Source organism: Atractosteus spatula, chromosome 11, assembly GCF_055471065.1.
Source record: "Atractosteus spatula isolate fAtrSpa1 chromosome 11, fAtrSpa1.hap1, whole genome shotgun sequence".
Taxonomy (NCBI): domain Eukaryota; kingdom Metazoa; phylum Chordata; class Actinopteri; order Semionotiformes; family Lepisosteidae; genus Atractosteus; species Atractosteus spatula.
The window spans coordinates 2986546-2999209 of record NC_142716.1 but is presented as its reverse complement, the minus strand read 5'-3'; the positions used below and the strand labels follow the sequence as shown (position 1 = coordinate 2999209).

The following is a 12664-nucleotide window of genomic DNA, read 5'->3' as shown; positions in this document are numbered from 1 at the left end:
AAAAAAAAACCTCCTGCATAACCTCTGGACTCTTATTCTGAACTGGCGAGGGAAGGGTTTGGGGAGGCTGAAGTTAGAATAGTTAGAATAACGGGGGGCATTATGAGTGCTGAGTGTGCAGTTGCTTATCACTAAAAGGCAGCTTTAGAGAACAATTTATAATGAGGGTGGAGTGGAAACAGACTTAAGAGGCAACAGATTTGGAACAGCCAGCCGCTGTAAAACTAAGGCACTGCACAGAGAAGTGTGCTGGAGCTCTGAGATCACAGAGCATTATCAGAATAACAGCTCTTCAGAACGAGCAGAGCGGGGACAGATGTCTTTGGAAAACATCTGAACCGGAAGCCTCATAGCAAGAGTTGAAGTGTGTAATATTCTATTAGCATTACAGTCTACATTAGTGCGGGGCCTTGCAATTAAGTAGTTATACAGAACATCCTGCAGCTACTTTAAAAGCAGGGTGGGAGGTTCATATTGCTGTTAAGGAAAGAAAATAGGATGGTCATGCTGTTTCACAAGCTGCTTGTTCCAAGTACATTAAGCTTTAACAGTAAATTAAGTGATTTAAAGGATAAATGTTACTGGATTTCAAATTTATCACTCTTTGTGACTTCTTAAAAGTTGAGCACATTAGTCCCTATGAAAGCAAGAGGGGGTGGGAGGGAGATAAGATAGTGTTAAACAGTTCCCAAGGGCCCAGTGTTGCTTAGAGAAACCCGCCTTGCACCAACTGGCACACACTGCTGTTACTCACATAGTCCGTAGTCTCCTCAACTTTCCACTGATGGGAGAAGACAGATGGAAAAACAAAGCAATCAAAAACAGATCAGAACAAAACCCCCAAAAAAATTAAGGTTTTGCAGAAAGAATTTACAAGAGCTCATGTTAAGACGTTCATATCAGTAGGAGAAAGAGCAGTACTTTAGGATGAAAATGGGGGAACAAGCTTTTAGTAAAGAAAAAAAGATGATGATTGTTGATTCATCCTTTTGTAACATTTTTTTTCCTGTGTTAAATAAATTACTAAAGTGACTGTAAACATCTGGCTTTGTCATTTTAAACAGCGCCACTTGCTAGGCTACGCTGACAGTTCAGTCAGTGGGTGCTTCTTTAACACTAGGGCTAACCACCCACTCTGCATTTGAACCTCCTAGCTATCGGCAGTGCAGACTTGGGCTCCAAATAGGATCGGCCAGCAGGTGCCTGTAATAGAACAAACGCAGTTAGGCTTTGAATCTCCTACAAGGCCTCCTGAGGTCACTCCCTGTAAACCTGGAAACTGGAGACAAGAACTCTGAAACTGAAAATACAGTTAAGATCTGCAGGAGGAATTCATCACCAAGTCTTCTGGGGCTAATCAATTAAGAACAAGGGATCAACAATTGATCACAGCTGTGAAAAGAATCTTCAGAGAACTCTGTTCTGTAGTCAAACTCCAGGGCTTTGAAAATCACATTATCAAAAGAAAAACGCACCATATACACACCGCCTTTGTAAAATCACAAGAGAAAGACCTTTGTTAATTTGATGCACTGCCTTGTTATGCCTTCGTTGCAATGAGTGAAAACCATGAACCATTTTACCGACAGCAACGTGAAAAAATAATACACATTTTCAAATTGCATTGCTTAAATTATACGGCTATCATAACTCACGTGCATGTTTGATGTTTTACAAGAAGTTACTACCTTTATTTACTGCAGCGCTCAAAAGAATGTCTTTCTATTTTCCCATTTTAATTTCAATATATATTTAAAATCTTTTATTGGCAAATGATTCACGCGATGCCAGAGCTCATTTTGAGCTTTAAGGTCCCTCGGCAGCAGAGACCATGAAATCGAATTACACAAACCGATCTTGGAGTCAGAGCACAGTATTGACTGTGAAGAGATCTTCCACAAACCTCCTCTGATGCCTCTGAAATGCTTGTGAGCAGTCTCCCAAGACAAGGTGAAGGAAACCATTGACACCCTAAACTGTGATGAAAAAGGTGCCACCGATTTTATTCTTGACACTTTGAATCGACATTTTAACTGCTGTGCCTGGACTGAAGGTGGCGTTGCAGGACTAACAGCAGGTCAAGCTCTGGAATTTCCTAAGGGGGTTAAACCAACTTTGGAGCAAAGTGAAAAATTCCGCTTACGTGGCGACTGCAAAATAATTATACAGGACTGCCACATTGTCCTTGGCTACAGATCTCCAGTATTAACAGAAACTCCTCAAGATCATATTATAAGAACAGTGGAAGAACAGACATATTGCGGATCTCCTGTGAAAAAGGACCCCTCTGCAGGTAAGTCTGACAGCAGGGTGGCAGTAGGCAGGACAAGTAACACTGCTTGACAAACCTGTGTCAAGGAACCTTACAAAACCCCTTTCATCTTACCAGTTTTTAACCTGTAAAACACTATACCAATTAACTTACACCACTGTTCCCTGAACTTCTGAACTCTTAACTCTGGGCCAGACCAGCAATCCAGGGACTTAAACCAAAGCTTTGCAAGCTTAACTGTGGTTTTTTGAGGAAATCGATCCATCTCATTCCTGCTCGAGCAGCCCTTGCTCTGCACACAGGTACGCTTTTAATGAACTGCCCCGCGCATCTCAGATTGAAAGCTCAGCCAGGACAGTTTCCAGAAATAAGAGTGGTGCAACAACAAGTCATCGCAATTTGTTGTGAGAGTCAATGGCAGCTGTGGCACAAGATGGTAAACAAAAGTCAAAGCTATACTTTGAGAGGATGCACTTTAACTATCAAATATTTTGGTTGTCATAATGTACCACATATGGTCACATCACTCCACTAAGCACCACAATGAAATATAGTATGACGTTACATGTGATCTCTCCCCCTGTTTTTAAGCCAGTAGTTATTGCTCTTATTCACTCCTTTTGCCCACAGTGTGTTAATGAGATTTTATTTTGCTCTCCAGTAGTAGAGCACAACAGAAACGCAGCCGTCTCTTTTCCCATTAGTCCACCAACCCCCCAGCCTCACCCTCACTTCCCTCCCGATAAAGACACTCGTAGGGCGAAGGATTCAGATCCCCTTCAGATCTGCTGTGATGCGTCTGTCACTGACTTCAGATGAAATTTCACCTCCAGAGGTTATTCATTTTGCTCATTCAGCATTGATCCCGGGATAAGGTCTTTTTCCCCCTCTCCTGCTAGGAAGCATATTGTTCACCCATTCCTTGTGTAATTCTTCATCGTGCTGGTCAACCTCAGTACACCCTGCCTCTACCCCCTCGCCTCCCCCGCCATACACAGCTTTTTTTAAACCAGACAGGAACGGCTGTGTCTTACAAATAAGGGCAATGGGAATTCGATTTTGAATGTCACCTCTTTATAATACATTTCTCAAACACACCTAATACACTCAAAGCTGCCGATTCAGAATTAGTCCCAGTGCTGGAGAGTTATCTGTATGCTGGTCTGTGGCTCTGTTGCCTTATTGACAGCAAACCGGAAGGTATGTGCCTCCCTTTGCTTGTCTGATAACTGCTTTGTCACCAGAAAGAAAACTGGCAAGTGACTGGATCAAACAAAAACAAGAAAATCCAACTCTGCTACCCTCTTATGCATGAAGATCATAAATGTTGTATACTGTATTATGAAACATAGCATTTTATCTGAAGTGTGGGAAATGAGAGTAGCATTTGACTCTATAATACATTTCAAATAGTCTACTTTATGCCTGCTTTGCTGAACAACCTCAATTTTCCTGTACTAATTATGTAGTAGGCACTCCATTTATTTACTGTCAGCTCTGCTGGCACAGTGGCCAGGTGCCAAAAGAATTCAATATCAGAACTGTAATTTTTTCTAATTACAATTTTCTAATTTAAAAACACCATACGTATTTTCTCCATTATGTACATCAAGCACTTCTGAATTGCAGCTGTATTTTCTAAAAGTCTAAAAGAATTCGCCTATAGAATTCCCAAGGCTGGCTGAGAAACACATTGCATAGAAACCTCAACAGCAGGCAGATCTTTTTTTTTTAAAAAAGGGAAATACACAAGTATGTCAACAAAATGAAAAAAAAGTAGCCGAAGGAATAGAACAGGGGTGGCTGTATTTGTTAGGATGTAATCAGGAGTGATGTTCCGTGTCTGACCTGTCAAAGGGAAAGCCACATTCTACTGAACGGAAGCCGAAAAGGCAACAGAAACTGTAGGATGTTGGAAGGGCTGCTAGAAAAGGTGAAGAAAAGTCACATTCCGTTCATCACTCTACCAGACTGAGGGGGTACACGCTACTGCACATACTGCGTAGTCCACACTGTACTTGAGCTCTATGAAGACTGCAAACTGGGGGCAGAGCTATAAAAAAATTAACAAAAAAGAGGATACAAGAATACTTTGCAACCACAAGAACCTACAACCAACAGGTTCTTGTGCGGTCTGAAATGTAATTTAAGAAAAATGTCTTTACTCTGCGCAATACTATTATGATTACCTAAAGAATGTTTCAATCAAAGCACATTGTCCAATCTGCAACTCATATTCATATTCCCATCCATCTGCTTTCTAACTGCATTTTCCAATACAGGACTGTGGGGGACCCGGAGCCTATCCTGGCAAGCAATGGGTGCAAAGCAGGATACAACATGAATGGGATGCCAGTCCATCGCAGGGCAAACACAGACAGGACCAGTTTTCCCTGTACCGAATTAACCAACAAGAATGTCTCTGGACTGTGGGAGGAAACCAATGTGATTAAGTGCAGAATGTACAAACTCCACCCAGATAGCACCCCAGGAACCGAACCCAGGAATCGGCCCCAGTGCTGCAAGCAAGTTATGCTAACCACCCTAGCACGATATCTTTGCTTCTTTGCTTCACACACTGGAGCTGTGAATAAAGCTGGACACTGAACTTCCACTGAACTCTTAAGACCGTGACCTAGAAATCTCAATGGCTGCAATCAAAAGAGCTTCTGTGCATCTGATCACAGTTGCCTCAGGCAAAGAGTGTCTCTTGAGAGCTTCTTGTTCTGTACCAGAATGGCAGTAAATGTAAACATCTGTGACAATATGCTTTTACACTATATTAGCAGAATATGAGTGGGGTGCTAATGACTGAAAGACTTTCATACGAACTTTTAAAAACAGCATTTGAAAATTGCTCCAGTGTTGCCAAGCTTAGGCCTGGAAATGTGAGCAAGTACTATCAGTTCAAAGAAAGATACAATATGCAGCTGAATTATTATATATTAAAATCTCCAAAACAGGCGGCATTGCTAATGTGACAATAACAGTCTCCATCCATAAGAAGGAGGACAAAACTGAAACAAGTAATTATAGACAAATACAGCCATGTTGTTGAAACCTATACGTAGGCTTCTTTCACATAATGACTGGATGAGACCCTCAGGTTCATTAGCTACTATCAAACAGGTCAGATGGGCCCAATGGCCTCCTCTCGTTTGTCATGGGTTTAACTCCAGCCTGGGATGCCTTCTGTGTGGCTGTTGCACAGTCTCGCCGTGTCCGTTGTGTTTTCTTAAGGTTCTCTGGTCTCTTCCCAAAGACAAAGTAGTGATTGGCGTGGCGTCCGGTACAGGGATAGCAACTACAGGATGCTATTACCCTTAACAGGACTAGGAGGCTTTCTGATAATCTATGGACGGGTGGATCTTCAAAACCGTACAGTAGGAAGTGCCACTTACAGTAGCAATACAAGCCTTACTCATTTTTGCGAGTAAAAATCTCTCACACAAGCCTCACTGTATTGGTTCCATGACATTACTGGCTCCTGGCTTTGTAGTGAAGTAATGAGGTGGTAACACAGAAGCAAACAATCTGAAGCCTTGGCAACGTAATAAGGCAGCCTTTTGTCTTTTTCTGGAGCGCAAATAAGCCGACCAAAGACTAAAAACGAAAAGAAGAGAACCCTCCCATTGCAGTTCCTCGGTTCCAGAGGTTTGAGAAAAATGTGAAAAAACGGCAGCAGGAAACTGGTAAGGACGCTCTCCCTGCCACGGCCAGTGGACTTTGCCAGTGCACATTAATAACCAGTGCTGTACCTCTGAAGCTTTTAAAGCCAAGCAAAGTGGTCACCAGCTTTGAAACTGTCTTCTTTCCAAAACCGAACAGGATTCCACGATGCGCCTATGTAGTAAAAAAGTCTCTACTGATTTCATCTCACCCCTTCCTGATGGTGGAAATGGAGATAAGAGTGAGAAGGGAAGGTAAACACTCCCTGAGCCCAGGTCCTTTCTAAGCAAGTGCTTCCAGCAGGCCTTGGAGGAGACGCGATCCCACATGGCACCCGGAATATCAGATCTGTGAAATATCAGGACTGCTAAATGCTGGCCTAAGGTTTAGAGCTGCAAGCCAATTGTTCCAAAGGACTAAAAAGGGATTACAAAAGATAAACAGTGTTTTGAATAAACTGTTTCTTAGAACATTGACAAATATTAGCAACAAAATGAGTGGGTTTAGAGAATTTGGTTTGGAGGGAAGTGGGGATTGTTAGGCGCCAAACATTTAAAAAAAAGATGTAAACAGTATGTCCTTGAAGGCAGCAGAGACAAATTAAATGACTTCTAGCTACTCCAATGTGGATGCCTCACAAAGCATATGAGAAACAATTCCCAGTTATAATATTTACATCCTAGAACTTCTGATACTCAGCATTGTGAATAATTTCAAGCTGCCACTTCCTCACTGAGGCTTTCCTTAAGAAGCAGGACATGCAGAGCCAGAGAGGGTGCTCAGCAAAGCCCAGATGGCACGAACATGCCTTACTCTGACAGAAGAGTGTATAATAATAACACTTTAAACTCAGAAACCTGGAATAGATCGTTACAGTCACAGATCAGGCCCCTTTTTATAGCCTCGGTAAAATAATGAATACAAATTACTGTACATCTCAGTGTTGATTTCCAGTGAAGGGAAAGAGTGCGGTTGCTAAGACAAATCAATCCTCAAGTTTTGAGATCAGACAGAACCCACAATTCATCGGGTTAACAGAGACCATTTTTCCTGTCTGAAAGCAGAAAAGTGAACACAGGCATCGAGACAGACAGCATGAAACTAAGGAGATGAAAACTTCTGTAAAAATGCGACTAAGTCATATGACCAAAACATGATTCACAGCCAGGCCAGCACCTACAAAAATTAATCTGCTGATCTCTGCTGAAAATTACTCCTAGAAATTATTGCAATAGGTTGTTAAAAATTGATTTTCCTTATCAAAAGCTTCCCCTCCCCCTTCAAACTAATAAGGTTATATTTACAGTACAGTAACAATTTAAACTGCTAAGTAAAGTCACCTCAAGCAACTCATGCTATTAATTAAAGGCACATCCAGCATATCAATGAAAAAGAGCATCAGGCATGGAATACTTATTGTCCTATGACACTGACGCGAGTACAAATTTTGTCTGCATGTATTTTGTATATTGACAACCTGGAAGACAAAGTAACTTTTAATGATTTTTAAAAGATCAGGCATGAAATGAGCTCATAGAAATGAAGTTTTTTTTCCTAAAAACTTCCAAATCCCAATTTTTATTTAGATGTTAATACAACTTTGAAGACAAAGTTTTTTTTTTGTGTCAAAAACAAAAGCTAAAAACAGTCGCTGCCTCAACATCTTGCAGTAAAAGGCATCGCCAACAAGCCTTCCTTCTTTTGGGGGAATACTAGCATGGAGATCAAGCCTACGCAAGTCTCTAGATCGATGATAAATTTGCTTGTGCTTTCTCATTCATGTGCTAATGGGTGGCAAGGAATGCAAAACTTATCTGAAAGCAGCTTTAAAACCATTTAAACCAGCGGGAACAGTGCTGGCAGGTGAAAAGAGGGCAGAAGTACAGAGTATTGTTTTTAGACACCGAATCCTTTATCCCCATCTGTTTGTGTACACATAACTGATAAGTAAGGAATGTACATACAGAAGTAGAGGTGTAACCTTATCCCCGAGAAACAAAAAGAACAAGACTACGCAATGCCTTGACTCACTGAATATTTGAGAACTGTGGGCTTGTTGTGTCTAAGGGAAAAGGCAGCTCCTGGCATAGAGAACCCAAGTTTCAGTATTTGAGAAATATCCTTGAAAAGTGAGCGACGACAAGACTGCCATACATAAGGTCACAGCAATATGTATTTTTAATGCCGACGTGAAGCATATGCAGTGATAAACAGGAATTCTGTGTCCAAAATTTGCAACACGTAAGGTCAAGCCATTTTTTATGCTTTATCTTTACCACACCTCAGACAGGCACAACTGAGCTTGCAGTGGCTCGCCGTGCATGAATCCAAGAGCTCTTTGCTGCTAACTTTCTTTTTATCAAGCTTCTTTTGCCACAGCAATTCAGCCTTTTTAGAGATTTTCATAATATTTTCTGAATTCCGCAATGCAACTTTAGATTCAGCGATTATATTAAGTTACAGGAAGGTGTCTGGAATTACCTGAATTTTTATTAAACATCACTAGTAGCTAAAAATAAAATATATGTGTATCTATTGTTAATCTACTGGAATAATATACAGTATATTATAAGGTGCAGTATTTTAACAGTATTGCTTACTGATATTTGCTTACTACCATACTGTTATAATTAAAACATTTATTAAATAATCACTCAAATATCAATGCCATGAATTTTTCACAAGCGAGCTGTGCAGAGTTTATTCTATGGCAGCTTCTGAAGGACCTATAAATATCTTAGAATTTGCAGCTGTATCTCATCTTTTGTCTTTTATGACTGCTGACTGCTCTTTAGTGTTGCATACATACAGAGGTGAATACAGAAATAATTGTGGAAAGTGCTGTGTGTAGGGGGAACATGTTGATTCCAGTATATCCCACAAAAATGCCCTAGTACTTCTGTTACACAAAGGATAGCTTTAGATATTCTTGCATAAATGCGTCCGTGTTCAGGATTAAAATTTAGCTCCGATTGCCTCTTTCCTTTAGGCAATTTAACATTTATGAAACAAGAAGGTAAAATCATATATAATTTATAACAGGATAACAAGGCAGTGCATTTTTATTAAGATAAAACACAAAGGTTAGGGTGAAACTGAACAGGCAAAGAATATTCCCATATAAAATTAAACTGTTCCCAATTAGCATATATCCCCAGTTGCCTGAGCATCAGATACTTACTGTAACACCCTCCTCAACAATCGAGCCAGCCAGTCTTGTGCGGTGGAAGGCCAAGATTCACAACAAGCTTTGAATCAAATGTTTAGAACTTGGAAGTGTCGCTATCAAGTTTTAAGAGCCAAGAACCTCCCTGACAACCAGGCTGGGTTTGTGCTGGTTCGGTTCACAGCCCGTTGTGGTCATATTAATATCGTTCCAGCACTGTTAAAGGACCATGTTCACCACCGTGCTTACCCTGACACACCATCACGGCACCTGCCCGAGCCCCGAGCCCCATCCGGAAATAAACAGATCTTCCCGACACCCACTGGTACCCCTGGGATCGGCCCAGGTGTTTTAGATTTGGGTTTCGGAAGACATGGAGTGCCAGTCTGCCGGGGGGTTTGGATCCCCGAGCTCTGGTGTAGTGCAGGAGAGACTGCGAGGGGGCGGGAGAGCAGTACCTGCGCCTCGGGCAGCGCGACGTCCATGATGTTGGGCTGTCCTCGGGGCTCGCCGTTCTCCAGCCGCGAGTAGATAATCTGATACCCCCGAATCTGGCCGTGCTGCTTGGTGGAGAGGGGGGCTTTCCACGTCACGCGGATGGCAGTGGAGTTGACCGCCTCCGCTTCCACTTTCCTGGGGGGTGCGCCTGGCACTGCGGAGCAGCAGGGACAGAGCGTGCATTACAGCAAAACAGCTGGCGGGAAAGGGAAGGCATTATGCACAAGGCTTAGAGACCCCTATCGGCACCCAGCTAAGGCTATGATGTACAGATCGTAAAAAGCTGTGTGCATGCAAGTCTATACACACACACGCACAACCATATCCTGAAGCTAATCAAGGAAGAAAGCCAAGGTCTGTACCTGACGCTCTAAGCATTAGCTGGCAACGCTGCAAGCCCCTCTAAGCAATCAGGGCTATGCCTTTTTGGACTTTTGCCAAGTAAACACAGGTGAGAACTGCCTGCATTTACTTTGTTGTAAATGTGACCTTTTTATACAGCGACAGAGCCGTGGTAACCAGAAATACATTTCCTTTGAAGGATTAACAGGCGCAGGGGGAAGAACAAAGCCTCCATCACAGTCATCATTTTTCAACGTGTGGACGAGCAACACAAAAAGAAAAATGTTCTCCTGAAGGCTGAAACACAGAACACTGGTGAGCGCTCGATTTTTTCACCAATCACTGTCCATCACCAAAGAAACAGAAAGCATTTTCCCTCTCAGTAATTTTGGAAGGGATATCTGAAAGGAAACTAAGGAAAGCGCTGCAATTCCACAGAGGGACTAGTTCCTAACCACTGCCCTTAGCGCTGGTCAGAGACAAACCCCACAAACACACGAGGCTTCTCTGTTGTAGCCCATCTCCAAGTTACTGTATGAGAAGTGTGTTAATAGTTATATTTTCCACAGATGTCCTTTTACCTTAAAAGCGTGACAGCCACGTCACAAAACTGTTTAATGCAGGCAGGAAAAATGCTTCAACATTAAGTCAATTGGACACAGCCCATCTAGCATGTGGGCTGAAGCAAAGTGAAACTGATTTGAAGACCCTATGTAATTTGAAGAAAAGTCAGTGGAGAATGTGAACATATCGCGTCACTCAGGGACGTTCATTCTTGGTTTAACCAATACACTTAATTTAGAAATGAGACAAGCTGAACTGTCGAGCCTCAGTGACCAGGTATGGAGAGATTACTATTAAGGCTGCTAAAGTCATTTTTCCTAGGAATCAAGGACAGATTATGCTCCAGTGAGACGTTAAATTTCTTTAATTATAAAATGAAAAATTGCCTACATCTCAGTTTATTAAGACAATGAATTATGAAACAGACATAAAGGGTGGCAATATGTCTGCTCCCTACTAAGCAGAAAATAAAGAGACCAGGGTTGCCAGCAGCAGCTATCTGCTCGAGTCATGTGCTGCTGGAATGGCTGGTTCTTCAGAGTCAAGAGTAAATGAGATCTGCAACTTTCAGACTGATCAACCAGGTATCAAAGAGGAACAGGTGCCAGAATCTGTGATACCACAGACGGAAATGTTAAAGACTTTAAATGCAGAGAGGATACAGAACAAAAATAAAGAATTAAGACAAGAGGAAAAAATATAAGCCAGTCAATAAAAGTCTACAACTAGCATGAATCTAGGCCTTCCTAATCAAAGATATTCTTAGAATAATCTGTGAAGAACAGACAGTGCTCAGTTGCTGAAAATCCGACGGGTCTGCCAGGAAAATCAAGAGCAAAAACAATGCGAGAAGCCCACTTCTCGAGCCCCGTGGGGAGATGTGCGTACAAATGGAGACAAGCGCTCAGGAGAGCGGAGCTAATCCCGTTAGCGAAAACAAAACATGCTGTCTCGGGGAGAGGCGTACTGGTTGCTTCAGGACCGCAGCTGAAAGCGCTCCTGCCCTCTGAGAGAGAACGGGCCCTGCAACACCAGCCGCTTCCTTCAGCTGGGGCCTACAGATGTGCGCTTGGATCGGTGAGAGGCACCAGGCAGGCAGCTCTCACCATGCTGCAGCTCCCCAGCTTGCTGCCAAACGTATTGGGCCTGACAACACTAAGTGCGAATTGGCAGCTGAGCCCAGTCATCCTAGAGCAGCTGCTCAGCTTTGCAAACAGGACGTGACTGCCCCTCTCCCCACTGCACTGCTTTTCTGCACACGACCGAAGTAGACAATTTAAACGCAATAAAGGATAAGGGAATCAAATTAATAAAAGACAGCGGAAAACATAAAAAGATTAAAAAGGCAGAAGAAAAAGCAGAAACTCATGAAGGGCATCACTGTGGTTAGTTTATTAGCTGCCGCAACAGCAGCCCTGCAGAAGATGCTGTCAAAAAGCTGTTTAGTAGATCAGAACTGAAGCTGTGGCGAGCTCAGAGGAGGCAAACAGTCTTTATCAGCAGCGGCAGGGCCAACAATGAGCTGCCATGGTCTTAAGCCATTTTGAAGTCTTGGTGCTTATCTCGAGCGTGCTTCGATTTCCTTGAGAAGACCGGTATGAGTGCAGATTTGTCTCAGACTTTCATTTAAATGATTCACGTTTTTGAAAGGTCAGGCTGTCCTAAACCTCTTGCTCCGTGCAACTTAAATCTTTAGATAACAAAACAGGCGATAAGCTTAAGTCTATTTACTGGGTTTTAAGAAAACAGAAACTGTTTCTCAGCAAAGTGCTTGCTATCCTGATGCTTAAAAACAGTTGCCAGTTTGTCACTTAGACCTATTCCTACACCTAGCAGAGCACTGTTAAATGTCCAGAGCCACAGTGAATCAAACACACATCCCAAAACTCAATGTGCTGAACTGGAATTATTTCCCTTTTCATAGGGCTGATGGGACTGCTGGGAGGGTACAATGTGACACTTGGCAGCTGTTATTTTATGTAAAAGTCTTAGCTTTTGATAACATGCATGATTTATGCAGGCTAATGGACCACATCAAGTCATATATATGTATATCTATTAATTTCCTGTCATTTTGCTTCTAATTTCTGTTACTTTTTTGTAAAGCGAGCAGAACAGCAGGCCGACAGACACAAAAAAACTCTAAATATAGA

The 12664-nt window shown here is 42.3% G+C and overlaps 1 protein-coding gene across 3 annotated transcripts in view; it reads right to left on the bottom strand.

Moving 5' to 3' along the window:
- LOC148823307 (receptor-type tyrosine-protein phosphatase F) overlaps nt 1-12664 on the bottom strand; it is a 172716-nt gene that overhangs the window by 49168 nt on the left and 110884 nt on the right. For 2 of the 3 annotated variants that reach the window (XM_088927021.1, XM_088927022.1), the window contains one exon: nt 9566-9759. In XM_088927021.1, the coding sequence (XP_088783147.1) occupies nt 9566-9759 (194 nt within the window). Of the gene's footprint in view, nt 1-754; nt 782-9565; nt 9760-12664 lie in introns of all 3 variants that reach the window. The other variant, XM_088927020.1, reaches the window with a different exon arrangement.